Below are 24,171 nucleotides of genomic sequence, written 5' to 3'. Positions count from 1 at the left end.
GGTTTTTTAGGAAATTTAAGTACCTTTTTCTCTATTTCTTTCGATGAATTATGTAACTAAACCTCCGCTCACCTTACTTATTTACTTACTTACTTGTCTAACCAACAGTATAGCTAACCCCCCTTTAAATATATACCCCGTAAATTTGGCCTTGTGATCGTCTAGCGTGAATAAGTCGAACCCTTCGATGTGAACCGCGATAACCTAGATCCTTTAATGAGTATCAGCTGTATTTTTGACTAATATTTAAAATTTTATTTATTTATATTTTAAAGAAGAATAAAGGTTATTGTAGCATAAAAATATAGTGTTATAGAAGAGTCTTTTATCAGATTTAGGCCTAGAAAGTTATGAGTAAGAAAATTAATGACGTAATGAAGAAAATTTTAGAATAGAAGTTAGTGAGTGAAACATACATGAAACAAATATTAAAAAATATTTTGGTAATCATCGGCTACGCTCTATTTTCGATTGACGCTACCCTAATCCTATTGTTTTCCCTACTCTAACATATCTGAAACACAGACCCTCACTTACCATAGATCTTGTGTTCAGAATATGTACAAGTGTATCCCTACTAGAACTGTACAATTCAGCCAGCGAAGCTGAGATAGGCAACCTATAGGCTTGTGTTCTGATCCTCCCCTCTGCGTCCGCAGACTAGGTAGCAGAGAGTAGATCGCCCTATTCGCCCGAATTGTGCACGATAACTTGGTCGGACCCTTCTTCCTGCCAGCACGTTTAAACGGTGTGGCATACGAACATTTTTTAAAGGAAGAATTACCCGTGCTGCTGGAGGACTTACCGCTTGGTACAAGGATGAACATGATTTACCAACACGACGGCTGTCCAGCTCACTACTACCGGAGTGTGAGACAGTGGTTGGACATTAATTATCGAGAGAGGTGGATAGAGCGAGGTGGCCCAATCCCTTGGCCAGCAAGAAGTCCAGATTTGACTCCATGTGATTTTTATATCTGGGGTCAAATGAAAGCCTTGGTGTACGATAGGCCAATACAAAATGTAGAAGACTTGCGAGATAAAATTGTAGCGGCTGCCGAAACAATGAAGGAAAGTCAACACGAGTAACAATCACTGAAGTACGCAAGAGGCTTCGTGCTTGCATACGAAACCGAGGTAAGCTGCAATTCGAGCAAGATTTATGATTGTTAGTATTTAAGATGTAATTAAGTTTATTTTTATTAAAATTGATTGTTATTTATTAATTTATTATAAGATTTATTATGACATGTAAAACTTGTAACTGTGATTGATTAAATTTAAGTAAAATTATGCCTGTATTTGATTAACTGAATTGAAGTAAACTTATGAATAAAGATTTAAATACAAATTGTGTTTAACTACACCTAAACAATCAAACCTACTTTGTTTTATTACAAAAATACAAAACAAGACCCGATTCCTGATAAAGACCTCCTTAACTAATCATTCATACGAACATGTCCGAACCTGACTGTTAAAGCCTAAATAAACAAAAGATAAGATAAGGCATGATAAGAAGAATGCAAAAAATGCACAAAGAGAAACAAACATTAGACAAACTAACCGACTTCGGGTCAGGTACGCTTCCAGCGCACGCGGTAAGTCGGTACGCGCTCTCAATTAAAATCATTATTTTCAATAATTGAGTTAAAAATGTCAAAGTTTGTACATTTCTGGAAAGGGAATGACATACAGAATTCGTTTCTGCAATTTGTACGCGAAGTGTCATACATTTTTTTTGACTAATCCGCCTTTGTTTAAGAAAAATGTAAAAAAAATACTCCGTTTTGTGACTTTAACCTTATATTTCTTAAGCATGCATAACTTTTATTACATGATTTTAATGTTAAAAATAATTGTCAATTCATGGGCTACGAAACAAAAAAAAAATTAATATCCTAATGCAAATACTTTTTTTACAATTTGCATTCATAGGCCGAGAGGCAGAATTTTTTCGAAAAAAACTAAAAACTCGCATAACTCAAAAACTAGTGATTTTCGACCCCCAGTTGACTGGGCCAAAAACATTGCAAATAACCTATAGAATAACCCTTTTGAAGGAATAGATCGAATTACAAGTCAGCCTGTAGATACTTACCTCCAGACGGTTTAGCACAACTTCCGTTGTCGCGAGCGCGAGTCCATACATCAAGCGCGACTTCAAGTATGGACTCGACGAGTGCTAGTTGTGCTAGACCGCCAGGTGAGTCACAGCCACGTTGTCGACTCTCACACTCGTCACACTTGTTGAGTTCTGGAAAATTTACTCACCGGTGAGAACTGAGCAGTATCTGAGCTAATAGGTGCTTTTGATGACTGCGGTTTTGCATGTGACCATGCCTATCGTATTAAAGCAAATTTTTAACGAATGTTCATTTTCAAATAAGCCTATCGTTAATTTTTAAAATTAGGTCTAAATATGTGTTTCATGTAGATACATAATTATGTTTAGACAGTCATTATCCCGATTCTGGGGAATGTATTTTCGTGTAATATTTAATACATAAAGTAATATTATTATAGTATATGCTTCGCCAATTACAACGCATCGTCATCGCTGAAAATACTCGTTTAGTGAGTATGAATACTATGAATTTATGCAGTACGGCAATAGTATAAAGTACCTATCATTCATGTTTTGTCTTAGCACTCTTGTTTTATATTTGTAAATAGAGAAGACGTCTGAAAAAACTGCAGATTATAAAAAAGCTCTCAAAGCCAAATAATTAATTAACATTATTTAATGTACCTTAGGTACTAATTTAAATAATCGAATAGTACTATTAAATATTGTGTGGTAGTAGTCCTTTGTGCTAGTGAGAAAAACAGTGCAACAAATGTGGTGATATTATTCGCCGGTACAGTAAGTGAAAAAAAGTTAAGAATTCTGATAAGTTTTTACCTTTTAACTAAGTTGACGATTTACGACCATTCATCCATACGATCATTTTGACTTTGCGGCAGGAAACCAGCTGGTTGCAGTGCGACAATACTGCTGACTGCAGGGCGAATGATGCCGAAATCGATAACTCTTGTTGTAGATATTTTATGACTTAAGTGAAACGTAAATAAATTGTTAAATATACATATCAATAAATAGCATAAAATAAGTTTAATACCGGGTACATCACTGGTCTTTCTCCAATTCCAATTACGTATGCGGCTGCCATACCCGCCCGGGAACCAAACAAAGACCCTTTTATGGCCGTGTTTATCGTCGACCGCAAGATGTTCGCAGCAAAATGATCGTTTTAAGGTACCTCTTTTTGATTCCATTATGTAAGTACAACGTCACTTCAAATGAAACATTTAGGAAAGCCCCGAAATAAAAATAAAAATAGATTATTTATACCGGATAGAGCTTCTAATAGGGTAATAAAATAACCTGGAGGCTATCCTCCACCATTGATTTACCCTCTGGGTTAGTACTACCTACCTTTTAAATACAACTATTTTTTTATTTGTCCTACGTGGTCCATTTGATATATTACTTGCGACCCTGCAGAACGACCAGGGGGCCGATTTTTGAATCTCACGTCGTTCGAATTCAGAAAATTGTAACTGAAAATAGTAGGCAATTCACCGTGACAATTTTCTGAATTCGAACGCCGTGAGATTCAAAAATCGGCCCCCAGGTGACAAAAACTCTTCTAACTACATTTAAAATTTCGGCTTCAACATGAAGCTAATCAAGTGCATAAATAAAAGATTGTATATCTCATACCGATGCCTGTTGTCGAAATATGCTGGTAGATCACTCTTTTGTCAGTCTCTATCATACGCCGCACAACACTGGTGTGACTTCAGTCATCGCCGTAAAAGGCCGTTCCTCACGCTGATCATCGGTGAAATTAGTGTGACCACGTTTAATTTTATAAAACCGGTGCCACGAGATACGAGATGAGGCTTCATTGTAGACCAAACTAAGTCTATTATAATTATTAAATGATATTGAAAGTCATACAAAATCATGGTACGAAAATTTTCTCTCGTGAAATACATACTGAAGTGAAACATACAATTTTGATTTTGCCTCCAAATCGTAAAACAAATGATAAATGAATGAAATACATACAATTATATAGACAAAGAGTTCTAATTATATTTAAATGTGAACTTATTTTTTTTAATTATATACAAGTGGCCATTTCACAAAGCCTTCAGCGTCGCCCTCGTATATGTACCTACATCTACATCCACACTAATAAATTAACTTTAACCGGTACAATGGGCGCTAATGGATTAGGGGTTTGAACAATATAACTTGATTTAATTGAGTATCAAAATATTAACGGTTAGTATAAATATATATGCCATATTATTTGATGCAAACAGATTATAATGAAACACATTTTAATTGAATTAGACATAGTTTTATAATACACAAGTAATTGAGAAATACAAGTACATTTCAACGAACAAAATGCAGCCAATATGTACAAAATTTTACTTCAAGATATATGAAGTCACAAGTGAAATGTTCAGAGTTTTTAAGTACAGTCAAATATAATTAAGCGTCACACTCTCATTTCGTCAATAGCTGCTTGTGGCAGACTCGAGGCGTTGTGGGGGTTCTTTCCGCGCCGGAGAGTGGCGTGAGGCCCCCCTCTCGCCGCGTCCTCCCGCCCTAAGGGGGAGCCCTGCGAAGCCGAACCGTTTGGAGGCAGGAATTTCTGCTGTCTCAACTCCTGTGAGGGCGGCGAGTTATTAAACTGGTTCAAATTCTTTGGCATCGTGCCGTACCCACCCATTTGGGTGTAACTCACGTTGGGCAATCTTAAACTACTGTTTCTACTTCCTAATTTACTGGGTATCATCATATTTTCTATACTAAGTGAAGGACTCGGTGGCGATTTTGGTATGTTCAGCGGACCTTTAAAGTTCAGGTTAGCCAAGTGAGAATCACTGCCCATTTGGTGTTTCTTTCGATTGTGTCTTTCCACGTCTACGACTAAGCTGGGAGTATGCGTCGGATCCATGTGGTAATGTGAGTGTTTTCCGGAGATAGTCTCAAAGTGTTTCTCATTAAAGCGTTGTTGTTTCCCGCGTGACCTAGATTTATCCCGCTGATAGTATACTCCGGCGAATATCAAAACATTTAGAATCAATAGTGAGCAACCAATAGCTATCGTAACACTTAATGCCGTCGAATAGGCGGCGTACCCAGCTGCCTCCAAATTAGCTAAAGTGTTTTCTGTGGCATTCAATGTTTGTACGTCCCTACTATTTGGTAATAGTGTTACGCATGTCACTAAAATAGAATCAACGGTAGTCAAAGCCGCATCAGCATAAACTGATCCATTTACTCGTTTCATTTGATCGTTGTCGTTGAGATTCCTTGCCAGAGGGTCAGGCCTGACGACGCCTTCGTATAGTTCTTGCTCGTTGTGATTTTTAAACAAGTTATGCCTAGTAGAAATATCTTCCATTCCCGTTCTGTGCAACTCAGGGACTAGCCTCAGCCAGACAGAAAGTTGATGAGCCCTAAAGTGATTCTTCAGACGCGGTTTCACACCTGAACAATAAAAAAAAACAGAACATGTTACACACAAAAAATAACAAGAGTAGAAAAATAGGGAAACTCTACGTACCCACGTACTGAAAGTTACTATTAATAACCCTTTAATTATCTCGCAGTGATAGATCTCGTTACTGTTTGAAATACTTAACCCTTAATTATATATTTTGACATGGTACCTATAGTTTATTTGTTGTTGTTATTGATTTCCTTTGACGTTAAGGGAAAGTTCTTTAGGTGAATTACAATTAATTTCTCAGAGAAACAAGTGTGTTACCACTTACTCAACTTACTGTTATCGAGTTACCTATTCAAAAAAAAATTGACTGGCTCAATAAGTATCATAACTTCTTACATGACCTGTGACGTAAATTACTTGACACTAACGTTCACACTAATTAATTTGTTCATTATATTATACACTGTGTTTTTATTGAATTCCGTTAACTTTAAGGGAAGGTTCTTTAGATCAAATACAATTAATTTCTCTATGAAACTAGCGTCTTAACTCTTACGGTTATCGAGTTATTAAAAAAAAAGATAATTACCTACTGAACACGTGTGTGACAGCCTTTACCAATTCCTAATGTTATTTGTTTTGACATGTGCCGTCAAACACTTGACACTAACTTGAATGTTATTCTTAAGAGTCTCTCACACTAATAAATTCATTTAATAAGTATGAAAATGATGGAAAAATGTTTTTTACGAATTTTAACTAAAATACAGGGTGGTTCCTGATAATGAACCTAGTACGTGCCGAATATAAAATAATTAAAAAAATATTTTCTTCCAATTTAGGGTTGTACCTGATAATAGTAATAATGAACCTATCGACGTGTTGAATTTAACGGAAAACAAAAAAATATGCGGTGTATTTTTAAAATACTTAACTGGTACACAAAAGTGATTCATATATGGCAAAAATTCATACTACTTATCTAACAGAACTAGTGACATTGTAACTTACATATTTGTAGCAGCAGATAGTATTTTCATATTCTTAGTTTTGTTTGAAATAAGAAAAAACTGCACCTTTAAATTAATTGACAGAACAACAACAAACAACACAAACAGAAACGACAATGCTATAAAGTGGAAAAATATGCTGTCTTTGGTGGGACTCGAAACCACGACCACGGGATCGCTAGCCTAGTGCTCTTCTATCTTACCTATCAAAAGTTCAACTAAGTCAAGCAACACAGCACCATAATATGAGCCTGTAGCGACAGACAAACGAACTTACAAACAGTTTGGCAAGCCTCTTTTCAAAGTTACTCGAAAAGAAATACTCATCGTCTCGCTACACATCCGCTCTATATCGGTCGTATATCACTACGCGTATCACTGACCTATTTCTAAGTACTTTTGGTGCGTGGAGTCGTACTCTTCCCAATTTATGCCACGAAATTTATTACGCTCCCTCGACGCTGGCAACAAAACCTCCTGTCTGGTGTTGTCGTTTGGATTTCTATAACAAATTAACGCTTATTGGATGATTAAAATTCAATCAATATACTTATGTTACTTATGGTTTTATTGTGCATTTTATATAGCCTTAATTATAATTACGTAACGTAACGTATCTCTTCGACATAAAATTGAAACGCTATTGTATAAAGCAAATTTAGTTTAATTCCAATGTACCGAACTACCTAAATAGAACGTAATTTTACTAATGGATCTCTTACCCTGTTCTCACAAAGTTAGATACAAAGAGCATCATAGATTCTGACAATGCAACCTCAGACTTTGTGTAATTTCGAGGGAAATGGCCAAACCCATCTACGACGGGAGCGCCGAAAATATATGGCAGCTCTTCACCGTGGACGACGCCCATTCTCTAGAAATATAAGAAAAATCCATCTGAACAACGTGTTGCGTGCACTCCGTTTTTAATAAATTCAACTCAACTAAAAATAATCATACCCGGTACTAAGTAAAATTGATGGGAATTAGTAAATTATAAATAAATAAAAAAAAATAAATATTGGGGACACCTTACACAGATCAACTTAGCCCTAAACTAGGCAAAGCTTTTACTGTGAGTGCTAAGCGACGATATACATACTTAAATAGATAAATACATACTTATATACATAGAAAACATCCATGACTCAGAAACAGATATCTGTGCTCATCACACAAATACATGCCCTTACCGGGATTCGAACCCAGGACCGCGGCTTAGCAATCAGGGTCACTACCGACTAAGTGCGTTTTCACATTATCCGATCCGATATCGGATGTCGGACCGATATCCCATACATTCCAGGCGCCATCTTGGATTTTTTCCATTGAAATCCTTCCGACATCCGATATCGGATCGGATAATTTGAAAACGGACTAGGCCAGACCGGTCGCCAGTGTAATCGCTTGTTCTCTCTTTTATTTACACGGGAGCGACTATTTTTGTACATTTCTATCGCCGATAGCTCATCGCTTACTGGCTTTCGGTGGGATCAGTACCTTGACATTGACTTACATATATAGACATACATACCTACATATACGGTGTAATACGAGGACACCGAAAGAAAAATAAATTGGGAAAAAAAAAATGTTATATGAAGTCAAGGAAATTTCACAAAAAAAATGTTTGTGTATAGATTATGCCCGATTAATGTCATCATCGTCATCAAAAGAGCATTTTGTAATGAGAAATAATAAGTAATTATTATTTTTATAAATGCTACTAACTCTGAAAGTGGCGTAATCCAGAAGAGTTTATATGACATTGTGGTCTTCTTACGTGATCAGGAATACGCTGTTTAAATTATTCGGTTTCCTCATGTATTACACCGTGGATTTCTATCTGGATTTAGGAAAGTATCGTACATCCAAATATCTAATTCACAGTTAGGTATACACTTTTGATTGTGAGATTGTGACTGTAGAGCAAAATCGCAAAATCTTGTACAAATAATTCTATATCTACTCGTATTACATTTTTGAGTAAGTATACGAATTTCAGATGCCATAAACTTTTCGGGAGAAATATTTATCGCAGTGCCTGAATTTTATATTCCTTACATTTTTGTGAAAGCTAATAAGATATTGGATTCGGGCGCTGCAATATTTTTCTTAAAATAGTATTAGTTCAAAATAAAAATAAATTTTTTGATAAGATTTGCTAAATATGTCTACCAACAGTTAGAAAATTATTGAAGTATTTGGTTTTATTGCGTATTATTTTGTTACGGAAAGTTTTAAAGTCACCTGAGCCTAAGAAGCGACATGCAGCGATATGAATACATTTACATTATAATGGTTATCATACCAGGGAGTCGTGTTGCCTTTGAAACAGAACAAAAGGCACAACGCAATAAAGTGTACACGGAAGCTTGTGTTATACCTAGGTATGTTTCAAACTGGTCTAAACATTTATAGACACTATCAGACAGTATAGGCACAATAATTAGGTGTGTACTGATATTTCCCCACCTATACATAGTCATTAATATAATTTCGATTGAACAAATTCGTTTTGGTGGACTATAGGCTTGGTTGATGAGTTCGCTAGTCTTCCATGTTTGCTCAGCCAAACACGTCACAATTTTCACTACAAAAATAGTTGTTCTACACTTACCGGAGGATAAAAACCGTCTTTAGTCTGATAGTCAAACACGTAAAAAAATGTTTTAGTTGGTCGGCGTGGCCCGTCCTCGTCGCTTGGTGCTGGTTTAGGCCCCCCGCTGAGCAAATCTCCGCTCTGTACTAACGGTGCCACATATTGAGCATCTGAGAATGCAGCCACCGTCGCGTCTCTGGTATTGATCAAGTTCTAAGAAGAAAAACCGTTGTTCATTAAATATAGCGTATTTACAACATATAAAATTAAATGTAAGATATTTATGGTATGCATATCTTAATATATTTCATATTCATATCATTTATTGCATTCATGTTCATTAATTTCATTATATATACAGGTGGTAAAGATACAATAAGTCGGTACATGATACCCTGTTAGGGCGTTTCAATTACCTTAAAAACTAATTGTAGCTATTTACAAGTTATAAACAGAACTACATTAATCATTACACAATAAAATAATAATAATAAAAAGAAGCAAAATATGTGATAATATAAATAAGAACATGTCAGTCAATAATTATCTTCGTCATCATAAAAGCTCAACTATTAAATAATTAAATTAAGTTATTTCAGATGCTCCTATTGGACTACGAGATGTAATTTTTCTAGATACCTCACTATTCATATACAACGTGTTTCCGGTATCACTCAAAACCTCAGACACCCCAACTGATTTTTATTTTTTTAAACTCATCTAGAGTATTCATCTTTTGATCTGATGGTTACTTTTTTTTAAATAAAATTTTTAATTTTCTGTACAGCTTTACTTGACTTTTAGCTCTACACTCAATAAAATAATTTTATTGCTAACTACCATCATACACCATTAAACTATTTATTTGTGTACGTTACTGCAACGACATAAGGTTTACCAATAGACAGATAAGATGTCACTGTAAAACACCTTAAAGTCTTGTCAAAATAAACTTCAAATTGGACAGGTAATCGCAGTAAGCAAATTTAAAATGCAAAAGCAAATATTCAAAATGACAAGGTTGTAATTAGGTACGAGTTCAATTTGTTATGACTTATGATAAACATTAAGATGAAATTGTGTCGCTTAACTTCAAACCTGGGTAAATCCATTCTGCTTTAAGGTTGAATATATAAAAAATATAATATGATCTGAAAAATAATCAACCTAATAGCAGAATGGATTTACCCAGTTGTGAAGTTAATCGACACAATTGACAAACAACGTCAAACTCGTAGCGGAAAAAATAATCGTCCAAGTAACCAGCGGAAAAATGCGATAATGTTGTATTACGAATCAATATAATAGGCAATAAAAAATAACTAATAATACTAATTTAAATAAAAATATTATCCCCATTAAGTAAATCCTAGGAACAGTATTTTTAATGACACCCTACCGCGTTTCCAGAAATACTGAAAATAATCAAATATCTTCGGTATGCCAATTTGATGATAGTCATTATTCAAATGATTTCATATTATTTTATAAAGTATTTACACGTAACATTTAATTAAAATGTTGCGTGTGGGTAAAAATACAATATAATAGGCAGACATTAAGGGTTAGTAGGTATTTAGGTATATCAGGTATATCCAGATAGTGATATGCCTGTAAGCCCTTTTCAAGGAATGTACACCGTGTTTCACTTAACACTAAAAACCTGAAAACAGTTTATTCAGAATCGAGAGTAGAATCGATTGAGCTATATCTTGATGGGGGTAATATTTTTATTTAAATTAGTATTATTAGTTATTTTTTACGTGCCCATTCTATTGTACTCGTAATACAACATTGTGTATATCGCATTGCTAGAGGTTGTTTACCTTTTTTCAGTATTTAGGGGTATTAATACTGGCCGGTTACTTGGACGATTATTTTTTTCGCTACTAGTTTGACGTTGTTTGTCAGTTTAATCTTAATGTTTATCATAAGTCATAACAAATTGAACTCGTACCTAATTACAACCTTGTCATTTTGAATATTGAGTTTATTTGCTTACTGCGATTACCTGTCCAATTTGAAGTTTACTGTGACAAAGCTTTAAAGTGTTTTACAGTGACATCTTAGCTGTCTATTGGTAAACCTTATGTCGTTGCAGTAACGTACACAAATAAATAGTCTTATGGTTTATGATGGTAGTTAGCAATTATTTTATTGAGTGTAGAGCTAAAAGTCAAGTAGAGCTGTACAGAAAATTAAAAATTCAATTAAAAAAAAAGTAACGATCAGATTAAAAGATGAATACTCTAGATGAGTTTCAAAAAATAAAAATCAGTTGGGGTGTCTGAGGTTTTGAGTGATACCGGAAACACCGTGTATATGCTTTTCTCAAACTTGCAACTCATGTCTCATGTACACTTTAAATCGACATCCACTTTTGTCCGAACTCATTTTGAAATTTGAAAAAGCTCTTGATAAAATATTTGCAAATCCGAGCAAACATAATTATATTATTATTTTTATTTAATTTCCGCGTTTACACTTTTTTTTAAAGCTGTTTGCGGTAACCTTTTAAATGGTGACATTAAAATTCTGCGCCAAACTTTTTTTAAATGTTTCAGGTAAAGTTATAACCGGTGACATTTACCGCATTATGGTCTGGCAAAAAAGAGTAGAAATTAATAGGGTGCGCCACCGTCTACGTACAAACGGTTTTGCATGTTTTTTTTCTGATGATGACTTATTTCTAAGTATTAATTTTATTCTGTAGCGTTGTGTCAGAACTCAGAATTTGACGTTTAGAAACAAATGACTCTGGCGTTACTGGCTTAGGTGGGGAAATTACTATGAAATTCCATTACATATCTTCCTCACTCAACGAACCAGATACGTAGTACTTTCCGACCGAATTTGAAGCACGTAATGACAACATTTCATTGCAAGTTTGAGAAAAAATATTTTATTAAAAAGGCTATGAAATGTTGAGATAACTATATTTAAAAAAAAACCTGTACCGTTTTTTCCCAGTCTGTGTACTCGTTGATAATGGTGTAGAATATTTCACTTAAATGATATAAGTACGAATTTCTCACATACGTCCTGAAAAACAAAGACAATATTATATCTTTCATCACATTTGCTGTTTAAAGGTATCATTGCGTCTACGTGTACTGAAGCATAATGTACTATTTTATTCCCAAGGGAAAAATGGATTTAATTTTAAAAATTAATACAATTCGTACAATACTTCAGGCAAAGGATGATTCAATCTGCCAAGGATTTTTATTGCAAAACCAAAATTTGACTATTAAGCTATAAAATATATTATACGGTATGAAAAATGCATTTTATTTATGTTTTACAATTATTTCAGTGTGTTTTGCATTTATTTCGTAAATTTAACTCAGATAAATAGTTATAATTTACAATCTGACAATATGCTCTCTACTCGCGCTTGACCGAATGACCGCGTGCGTACGCGAGGCACCTACCGTTGCCTAGCAACGGAGAGTACCTACAACAGATCAAAATATTTAAATGAATGAAAAAGAAGTAAAATTTTAGTTTAATTATATGATGTATATGCTTTTTTGAACGTTGCATTTAATTTATATGCAGTATTTTCGTGTTTGTTTTCGTTCAAAAAGTGGTTGTTATCAAAACAATGGATTTAATATGAATAATCTGATGTAGATCAAGTTACACTACTGGTCACAACGCCGCCGGTTGAAGGTTTTGCCTTATGACTGTTTCCTCTGTATTTTTCTCTCAAATGTGATGTTAAACATTGTGTGTAACTCAGGAGGTAAGGACATTAAAGACTTGTGACATGGCAGGACAAAAAATTTCGACGAATATCGAGGTACAAGAAGCTGTAGCTCAATATTTTGATGACCTTGAAGATTCTTTTTTTTATAAGGAATTCGAAACTTAGAAACCAGATGGCAAAAGTTTTTAGATCGTTCTGGAGATTATGTAGAGAAGTAAAATAATTATTTACACTAAATCCGCTTTTTTATAGGTAAGGCTCAAAAACTTTCCAATGCAGGGTGCATTGGAAAGTTTTGAGCCTAACCTCTCTGTACTAACAATATAACTTCAGCTCAACAATGCAATTTTGATTTCATAACAAAACCAGTTTGATTAAAATCTCGGAATTATTATGGATGATAAACTCAACTGTAGGGAACATAATAATATGGCTATTGTTTCAATAAGAGTAAGGAAATTAATGTATACAATGAAATCACTACGTGGTTTACGTGAATCTGCAAACCTTTCCTTACTGAAAACAGTTTGTCTGGCCCTCGGGCAATTCAGCTACGCACACAGCACCATGATATCATAATATTGCAGTGTTACGTGATTTACGTATGTGTGCAAAATTTCAGCTCAATCAGAAACCGGGAAATGGCTCAAATTTAGCTTCTACGTTTTGACCTAAACTAACAGACTAACAAGGCAAGTTCAATAAAAGCTTGTAATAATCGATTAAAAACAAATTGTTTTCTATCGTGGCCGTATACCTATTGATGGGTCTGCCCCTTCGATGCCAAATCTGTCAAAATAGTGCAATGTGGCGGACGAATGTTTGAAATGTTATAGTATTTTATGCAACAGGCGTTTAAAGGAGGTCAAAAAAGATGAGTGGCGTGGGTAACAATTTGAGGCGAAGCCGAAAATTGTTATTAAGACGCCACGAGTATTTTTTGACTCAGTTAAACACCGTTGCAAACAATACTTTTTCTACGACCATGCACTTAATTTTTAATAGTTTTCTTGAATAACTTTCGTGATAACACTGTTTTCTGTATTTTGACGCAAAGGTTTGCACTGTCAGCTCAGCTGCCCAAAGCCTTCCCGCGCAGTCGCGCAGTGTCGTTATAACTGTTGTTGCCATGGTTACAGAGCCAAACAATGCGCTTTCAGTTTTTTTCGATACTGCGCGCATGCGCGGACAGCCGGCGGACGTTGGCTTTGGGGAATTGACTTTTATGTAGGGTTTTAATGATCTATATACGACCCTGTAAACAGTTCGGGAGTAGAAAAAAGTATTTAAGAGTTATTTCTACACATCTGTAACTCGTGGCATTTCTTTAGGTGGCTCTTGGCAGAATAGTGATGTGATAAGTTTTTTCAGAAAAGATAAATAATTATACCATGGGGATCCGGGTACAAAATTGGGCGGATAATTGCAAGCCCTACTACATTAAGAGAGCATTCAGAACTTATATTCAGAGCTATTTTACAATTACGTCAGTGGAAGTTGAAAGATCGTTTTCTTAAACACAAAGTGGATTTTCTCAAGTAGAAGACGTAGGCTGACTTGTGAACATTTAGAACAAATATTAATTGTTTATCATGAATGTCATAATATATTAAATTATTAACAATCATTCTTTTAATTGTTTTTTTCCCGACTCGTAGGTACAGGAAAAACATTGTCACATCACTAGTCAGTTAACAACTGTCAAGTGCCACCAAAATGCCACTAGTTACCGATGTGTAGGTACACTTATTTCATTAGATTTAGTTTTTACTTCGACAGCGTGAAGAAAATTTTTGTGTATATCACCGGTGGCAATAGGATTACAAACTTGAGCCATTTAAGGCCTCCGCCTTCAGCGCCGAGCTTTTAACAACCTCTTGATGGCAATCTTTGCCATACCCCTTTAATATACAACGTGCCGTTATGTCTTACCTTAACATGCGGTCTCTTTTGTCAGGATCAATCCCATTTTGAATGTCATGAGCTGAAAACTTCCACAATGCTTCACTGGTTACCACACCAAACATCAAGTCGTATTTATTTTGAAAACGTCTTCTTCCACTATCACTTCTCTTAGAGTGTATGTTATAATTTTGATTCATATTATTCAACGGTCCGAAACTTGGAAAATCGCCTGTCGGAAATGTGGTTAAAAAATCTTTTGCAAAGTCTGTCTTTATCACAACTCCGTCGACAGAGGGGCCAAATGCTGTCATAAAACTTGGAGGGGATATGTCTATTGCTAACAGCTGTTCCGTAGTGGCATCTCTGAGACAATCAACAATGATTTCATGATCTTTCGTCAAGTCTTCTGGTATAGCACAATTCATGTGCTTTGCTAATTTTAGTGTATAAAATACTGGATCGTCTACAATAGCCCATGAACTTAGCGCCGAACCGGAAAGAAGTAGTGCTCTGTGGAATAAACCTGAAAAATGTTATCAAATTATATGTAGTGAGGCATTAAACACTTAACCATATTCGTAAAAAGAGACTATGTTTACCTGGCATGACAGTGGGAGATATCATGAGAAAATTAATGCAGGCGGCCCCTGAGCCGTGTCCCATTAGTGTAATGTTAGTTGGATCACCTCCAAATAACACAATATTCTGCTGTACCCAATGCAACGCAGCTATTTGATCCATCAAACCATAATTTGCCACCCGGGCTTTTAAATGTGGCGCCGGATTTGCATTAAGGAACCCTGTTAAATAAATTATTACAATATCTCCTCTTGTACACTATACCTAACACTAATTAACCCTGTAACAGCCCTAGTCCAATATACATATAATACATATCAGCACGGGAAGCATGGTCGCGCGATAGACGATAAAATAGCAGGCCGTCCCTATCGCACTATTTGTAAGTGCGATAGGGACGGCCTGATATTTTATCGTCTATCGCGCGACCATGCTTCCCGTGCAGATATGAAATATTATGCAGATTTTGCAAAGTCTGATAAATAAGAATCTTCGTAAATATATCTTCGTACTAGCGGCGGTACAAAGTTACGTTCATACACTCTAGATAAAAAAATCTAACCGATTAAAAGGTTAAAACAACAACATGCCACAACTCATTAGTTAAAGGTGTAGTAAATTTTACAATATTGTCTCGTAATTCTCGTACCGTGGTAGTTGTTAGTATGTTCACTTGTTTTTAGGGTTCCGTGCCAAAGAAGTATGGAAAGTAAAGGAACCCTTTTAGTGCGACCCTGTCTGTCAAAATTGTTGTTATACTCGTAGCTAGTAAATTGAGGGTGTCTATTAAAGGGCTCAAATTGTCAATGCAAAAAAAATACCATCTCCGACATTTACGAAGCAAAATCATGTTTTTTTGTGTATTTATATTACTATAAGTACTGTATAACTATCACCTTATGTTTACTGGTAAAGTTTATTTTTAATACTATGTCGGTGGCAAACAAGCATACGGTCCGCCTGATGGAAAGCGGTCACCGTCATCTATGGACGCCTGCAACTCAAGGAGTGTCAGTGCGCGTTGCCAACCCATTAGAAACTTGTACACTCCTTTTTGCCGTGTTACGTACACAGCAAAAAAGGAGGGTTTGGGTTGCCGACGACTCAAAGGACAATAGACGGAACAAATTAGTTCCGTAGGTCCTTCCGTCACCAGCACACCGCACCCTCGTTGAGCTCTGGCAGCCTTACTCACCGGCAGAAACACAACACTATGAGTAGGGTCTAGTGCTATTTGGCTGTGGTCTTCTGTAAGGCGGAGGTACTTCCCCAGTTGGGCTCTGCTTTAGATTCAAGCGAGATGATATCCGCTGTGCTGTGTCCTACCACACAAAGCGGAATTTCATTCGCTATGCCCTTGGATAACCTAGTATATACCATTTTACTTTATTTTTTAGCCTGCTTTAGTCCTGGGTAAGGGCCTGCCCTCTTTTCCTCCACTCAACCCTGTCGCTTACACTTTCCCACTATGTTACTTAGTATACGATATTTCCCAAGGCCTATGTTGGTCCGGGCCGAACCGTACAACAGACCGGAGAAGACCGAACAAATGTACTCTTGTTTAGGAGGCCTAACCTCATTTTAAATTAGTGCGCTAGTAAAATAAGTAAGTTAAGATAATACAAATAAATACATAAGTCGCCTTTGTTACACGAGAAGTTTATTCAGACTGTCAGTGCGCGAGTAAAACAAACTCGCACTTGACCTCTTTTTCCCAACACTTATACTGTAACAACTGTTATTATAAATTACGATACTAGGTAGGTACTATAAGCCTTCAACGTAATGAACATTCCATAAAATTAATATTTTCCATACTACGCTTAATGTTGAGCTGAGCGAATTGGATGATAATTTCGACCTCGACAGCTGTGACCTGGGTGGCCGAGCGGATAAAGAGGCATTTCCCGCGATTGGAAAGTACGCTGGTTCGATTCCAGCCTCAGGCACCAGAGGACTTGGTCACTTTTTCTTTCATATGTGTAATTTATTTCGGTTTTAATTTATATACATAGTAGTGTGACTATTTTAAGACAGCACAAGTTGAAATATTTTCAATAGATTATAATTTAACTTGTGTTCATTAGAATTGGATGATGCTTACAGTTCCCGCCTACTACTTACGCATTAAAGTAGTTACACGCTACACACACAGAGTTACAGTTACACGTTAATACACTACAACTCTAGATTAACTATTCCTCGTTTATCTTTATCTTTTGTATTAGTTAAAAATAAATGAACACAAATCAGGGCTTTAGAGTTTTTATGGAAATAAAGTTAATACGTGAAATACTTACTCGTGTTATTAATATCCAAGGCTCGGAAAAACGCCCGCCATTAAGGAAATTCTCACCCTGTTCCATACGACATTATAACTCCGATTTCGTTATGTTAACGTTTAAATGTACCCTATAAGTCATATAACGGCTCTCGACTGTGTGTACGAACAAAATTCAGACTAATAAAAATGGGTACAAATTATGGCTACATTTCAAAACAAAATGACGGTCGTTTTTTCGAACCTTGTTAATATCACATTGATTTAGACTAATAAAAGTATCAAGTAATTATAATTTTGTAAACGTGTACCTATGCTACGGACGATAATGACTTGACTTCATTGCGTTAGGTAATATGAAAATTGTTTCTGTTTCTAAGGTGAAACCGAGACAAGACTGTTTATATTCAATTGTACGAGTAAGTTTCTTTACAGCGTGCGTAGCCGAATGTACAAACGCTCACGAAACGAATCGTAGCTATCTATCTCTATTGTTCTTGCGTATTAGCGTAACAGGCCCCGTAGCCGAATGGCATTTCTCCGACGCCAAACGAAAGCGATACGCCGCTGGCTCTGTCGCGCCAATACGCAAGCGCGATAGAGATAGATATCTACTAGCGCTTCGTTTCGTGAGCGTTTCGTGAGCGATTGTGCCATTCGGCTAGCCACCCTGAGCCAGACTATCTTTCGCGGCGTTTCGTTTTCGTTTCGCGTCGTAGAAATGCCATTCGGCTACGGAGCCAGGTTCGATAGTTTAATGATTATACTTAAATATCGCTTACCTAAGATACCAAGTCGAAAATTTAAGGTGACAATTATCAAATCTGCGTAACTGGCTAGAACAGCTCCATCGTATGGATTTCCAGAGCTCCACGAAAAGCTTTCCCCGTGTATGTAAACTAGCACTGGAATCGGCATTTTGACTTCATCCACTGAAAAACAAATAACATTAGGGGCAACTAGAACCTATTAATTTTATTATACATATTATTATTTATTACTACTAGGCCATCTATATCATTGTTTTTCTATAAAATCGGTAATGCCGAATTTAGTTCCACATTGACACCATTAAAATTTCGAACTATATCTGCCGATTGTCTTAAATAACCAAACAAAACTGTAATATAAAGCTCTGATTCCAACCAAGGTAAGGTAATACGTATATTATATTGCAGGACAGTAGTAACTGCCCATAGGTAGGTACGGGTCCGAAACTAAAGGTGATATCAGATGACGGTTCACTTGAATGAATGGTCACTTGAGTGTATGTTTCATTTTCCTTTCATTCTTTGTTCACAATTCACACGGCTTAGCTAGTAAGACAAATAGGTAATATGTTCATCAGTTTACAACATTACGTCGTCACGTTTTTCATATGGCGATGGCGGTAAATGAGTAAAAGTGTATTTAAAACTATTTGTGAAAAAGTTAACAATTTATAGTTATAGCCGTTATAGGTGTACATTCTGGAATCAGGTTTATCTATAATACGTTACTAAGCAGCTATGTAAATACTAGATGAACTTTTTTTGTATGAGTAGTTTGACCTATTAATATAATTAGAGCATTTATAATATAGTTCTTAGTAGCTTCAGGCACTGGTCCCACTGCGAGCTAGTAAGCTATGAGCTATCGGCTATAAAAACGAACAAAAGATAAGCACTCCCGTGTAAATAAAAGAGACCGTGTGAATAAGAGAGTCTCTTTTATTTGCACAGGAGCGACTATCTTTTGTTCGTTTTTATAGCCGATAGCTCATAGCTTACTAGCTCGCGGTGGGACCAGTGCCTCAAGGTCATTTGCAATACCCCTTTCAGATTGATAGGTGCTTATTGTTCTGCTATTATTATTATTTATGTTTGTTCTTTACATATCTCGGGCCCATGGGGTCCCGGACCTTATTATTATTATTTCCTTTATTTATCTTTTCTCTTAGATTAGGTTATTTTATAATATGATTATAAAAGTAAAATACAAAACCACATACAAAACAATACAAAATATATAAACACATTATAAAAAACCTAACCTAGGGTGCCGCCTTATTATTATTATTATTTATTATAAACTGGCCAGTGATTGACCTTAGTCGCACCTGATGGAAAGTGACAAGGCTGAGATTGTAGCTCACTGGTTCAGTAATAATAGCCTATTCACTCTTGACTTGAATATATACACCCAGATTGTGTTCGCCCGGGAATAAAGAATACCTAACATCTGAATACAAATAGTTTGCAATAAATAATAAATAAATATTGGGGACACCTTACACAGATCAACTTAGCTCTAAACTAAGCAAAGCTTGTACTATAAGTGCTAAGCGACGATATATTGGGTTGGTAAGAAAGTAATGAGCATACTTAAATAGATAAATACATACTTATATACATAGAAAACACCCATGACTCAGGAACAGATATCTGTGCTCATCACACAAATAAATGCCCTTACCGGGATTCGAACCCAGGACCGCAGCTTAGCAGGCAGGGTCACTACCGACTGAGCCAGACCGGTCGGTCGTCAATATTTCTGATTTCTAAATTTCTCACGCTGAACTTTCTAGCTTATGGTATTACGGCTAATGACTACATTTTAGATAGTTTGTGTATAACTATCTAATTTTTAATTTTATTTTGTAATAATATATGCCTATCTATCGGCGGAGGATAGCTTCTTAAATACTTTTGTAAGCTGCCAAAATGTTGCATTGCGTGGCATTGTGTGATTCGTCTGTGTGTTACAAATAAACAAGCAGTTTTATATATAAATTTCATCGTCTCAGGCCAATCTGCTACTTAGGTACAGTTACTTAAGTTTACAAATAAATAATTTGAGTCAAATCGATTTTTTAAATCGTGATACCTACCTACCTGATTTCGATTAGCACAAAGGAACAGGAATAAGTATGTTAACTTACTTTGCAAGGGCGCAAAAATGTTCAAGTAAAGACAATCTTCACTCTGGTTTTTAAGATAAGGCATCAGTCTTCTCAAGTATTCCAGTCTGCCTTTAGGCATAGTGTCTAACATGGTCCTTTCATCGTGGAGGTCGGGCAACTTCTGCGGACACGCAGGGCCTGGCCGGTCGGAGACCCGCACACCATCCCATGGTGATGGTGCCCTTGTTGGGCTGAACCTGTAAACAGTGACAATGTTACATTTGCTGAAATAACCATTTTCATGTTTTTTTAAACTATTTGCCTCCTTGCAGCCCGGAAATATTTACGTGTAATAAATAACAATTAAATGCCGTCAAAACTAAGGGTGCTAAAGTTTGACCATGTTCAACTATTCATCTACTTATTTATTTATGTTAAAGAATAATATATCAATGAACGGTATTACCTGTTTGATCCTACGGGGGGAGTGGCATATGGAACACCTAAAAATACTTCGAGTGGTTTTAAATATTTATGTTCATCCATGCCCAAAATGATGCCCTGAAGTTTACCATATTTAGTCTGAACTATTCTACTACTTATTTTAAATTTCACATTCGTATTTGGCAATGGATTTGAGGGGCTTAAATAAAAATGTTTGTAGTCCTCGTAGTTGCTGTAAGAATTGGGTTCATTGCCGTAATTTTTTTTCTTCATATTTACATATTTATCACTATCAAAAAACGGGTTTTCTTCGAAATTGACTTTAGTATAATGCAAGTCTTCTGCGGAATGCTCGGAACCACGCCCTCGTAGTCGTCGTGCGGGTCGTGACTGTCACGTGTAACGACACTAAAGTTAAATTCTTTGCTTACGCTGCTCTTTTCGCTCAAATAACGACTGTTATAGGTCGTATTGGAATTTACAAAATTTAGTGACAGACAAATTATGAGGACGATACTATACAAATTCAGGGATTTAAAATTGTGATTTCTTTTTAGCATCCTTTTCTGGAATTTCTTTAGACATATGTCCATGTCACCCTGAAGAGTATTGTTATGTATTTCTCCTAAGTCATGAGTAATTAGTCACGTAATAATCGGCGCTTGTATATTCTTCTGGAGAGGTATCTTCATTATGTTGTATGTTGTGTTTCGGGATCTGAAGCAAAGTAATGAATAATTGTATATCTTACACTAAATTATATTAAATAAGTGCACCTATAATATAGATTCAAGATTCAATAGTTTATTCATGGTAAACACATATACTCTATAGAACGATGATTTTTCAATGATTGTTCAAACAAAATATTAACAAATTAAAACTTTCCTAGAGAATCACTCTATTCATAGGTGAAAATGAACAGCATGAAAATAATTATGTTCAGTAGTTTTTGAGTTAATCACGAACACATCAGACACACAGACTGACGCGGTGTAAATTAATTATTGATTTGTAAGAGCTCGGGAGGCTGACAAACAGAATAAAACATTTTGATTTATTCGGTGTAAAAACTTGATAGAGGTAAGTAAGAATGTTGTTATTTCCGATGATAACTACATAATTATGTACCTATGCTAATGAACTGATTATCACCCCGATACGGTATTCACACGGCATGCCGTGCCGGCATTCGAGTACGAGCGTGCCAGCTCTCTGCATCACTGGCAGTAGCGATTTCCGCTTGCACGGCGGAATACGGAATCTGCATCGATGTTACAACGACGTTACAAGTTTAGTCCGTTTACAGGCACCATACATAGTGAGTTGGCGATTTTAATTGAAATGCCTCCCCTTAATTCAACCTAATAAACTAAAAAAAAATCCTAAAAGCCTTAGTGTGGCGTATTGTGACAACTACCTTATAAGATTGCGTCTTAACCCTTAAATGCATGATTTTTTCTTTTAACGAGATATTAATGTATGTGATACTTGTGATAGACAACGGCTTTCTGACTCTGGGAAAAATAATAAATATTTAATACCGATTTTAATACTAAATCAGTGTTAGAAGTTAAATAGGCCAAAACTTATTTATATAAATATATAATTATTGGTAAGTTTTATTTGTAAAGTTTTACTACTACTCGTATTAGAAAGGTACACTATTTGTGAAACCCCCATGATAAAATGTTTAAACATAAACTAATTACTAACTCCGAAAAAATCTGCCTGAATCACATACTAAAAATCGCCATCATCCTGCCTTTTCACACTTTTCCACCATTTCATCTTTATCCTTAAATAGTAAATAGTAAATCATTATATTATTTAATTTATTTAATTATTTATTAAATAATAATAAATACTGAATAATAATTAAGCTATAAATGTGATTTTGGATAGCCACATATTGAGCCACAGGCCATCAAATATATGATGCATATATACATCACCATGCATTTAAGGGTTAATATTATATTATCAGCAGGCCTCCGTGGCTAAGGTGGTAATAGCCCAGAGACTGCTCCGGCATAACAGTCGGTCACATGTTCGTCCTGCCGAAGATGTGATTTGTTCCATTTTTCCTTTAATTCAAAATAGATGTTTATAAATTGTGTACTCCAGGACTTAATTTGGAGGATCCATTCGCTAGCCGGTCCAAATTTAATATTAGAATCCTTTCGCTAGCTCATGTTTCAATTCCACACACTAGATTAATAATATAGACACGCGGTAATGTGCCAAGTTCAAGTAACAGAACTGGCGTGCAGCACCGTGTCACAACTCAAAAAATAAAATTCCACATAAACGTGTCAAATTTAGCACTTATATTACCTATAAAGTTCCTATTACCTAGAAAGTTCAAAGTTGGCATGCAGATAGGTAAATTAGGTGAAACACAAAAAAAAAACACTGGTAAAAAAACTTGTACCTAAGTAAGTAATTAGCTAATTTACTCTGCCAATATTACAGTAATTGTCAGTCTTAAACTACCTAATTAGATCCAGTCATCTTTCGTATTAAATTATTTTCATTTGAGAGTGGCGCCAAGTTTTTGTCTCGTAAATTGCTTCGTTTGTTAAGAAAATGGACGATAGACGTCTTTGTATTCTTTTTCGTCGTCGCTACGGTCATTTAGATTCGGGATGAACTGTCCCAGGAAGGGTCAGATGAAATAACCTCGACCTAAAAGGGTCGGATTGACCTACTATTTCACCAGTTAATGTGTACATTAACAATGTACAAACTTCTTGAAATCAACTATTACCGATATACATAATGTAACTTCAACACGAGAGAAAAATTAATCCAGACATTCTTTTTCCGCGTAATCGTTAAGGAACTATGTATTTTAATTATTTTTCGATCAGTAATTTACTGCAAACATTATGCAACGTCATACCTACTAAATTAAGTTTACAGAAATTTTGTAGTAAACGTCATATAATATTTAAAAAAAAGGTCCACGAAAATGGACCGAAACATGTCGAACGCTATATCGACTTAATACGTGAGTAACCCGCTTAAAATATTTTTAAATATGTATGAGTCTCACGGGAGTTTTATAGTTAAAACGTCATATTATACTCGTAATTTTTGTATTGTCAATTTTTGTATTGTAATTTTATCATATCTATGTTCTAATTTTTATTCTTATTCATCATTTTATCGCATCGTTTTAAATTTTACACTATGAATTGTTTAATGTTATAATGTGAATTTTATTAATACCTTTTTGAGATGAATATTCCTACATACCTATTTGGTTTAGTTT

At 35.5% G+C, this 24,171-nt stretch overlaps 1 protein-coding gene across 1 annotated transcript in view; it reads right to left on the bottom strand.

The window, feature by feature from the left end:
• Positions 1-4,350: 4,350 nt before the first annotated feature.
• Positions 4,351-24,171, bottom strand: part of LOC125241555 (neuroligin-4, Y-linked-like) — a 44,885-nt gene continuing 25,064 nt past the window's right edge. The window contains exons 2-11 of the mRNA XM_048150092.1: positions 20,917-21,611; positions 20,490-20,707; positions 18,352-18,501; positions 15,309-15,509; positions 14,737-15,232; positions 12,050-12,134; positions 9,111-9,305; positions 7,213-7,364; positions 6,874-6,992; positions 4,351-5,518 (exon numbers count right to left, since the gene is read on the bottom strand). Of these exons, the coding sequence (XP_048006049.1) occupies positions 4,521-5,518; positions 6,874-6,992; positions 7,213-7,364; positions 9,111-9,305; positions 12,050-12,134; positions 14,737-15,232; positions 15,309-15,509; positions 18,352-18,501; positions 20,490-20,707; positions 20,917-21,167 (2,865 nt within the window). The 5' untranslated portion in view covers positions 21,168-21,611 and the 3' untranslated portion in view covers positions 4,351-4,520. The remainder of the gene's footprint in view (positions 5,519-6,873; positions 6,993-7,212; positions 7,365-9,110; positions 9,306-12,049; positions 12,135-14,736; positions 15,233-15,308; positions 15,510-18,351; positions 18,502-20,489; positions 20,708-20,916; positions 21,612-24,171) is intronic.

Source organism: Leguminivora glycinivorella, chromosome Z, assembly GCF_023078275.1.
Source record: "Leguminivora glycinivorella isolate SPB_JAAS2020 chromosome Z, LegGlyc_1.1, whole genome shotgun sequence".
In the NCBI taxonomy this organism is placed as follows: domain Eukaryota; kingdom Metazoa; phylum Arthropoda; class Insecta; order Lepidoptera; family Tortricidae; genus Leguminivora; species Leguminivora glycinivorella.
Note: the sequence above shows the minus strand (reverse complement) of the source record. Positions and strands in the feature narration are given on the sequence as shown.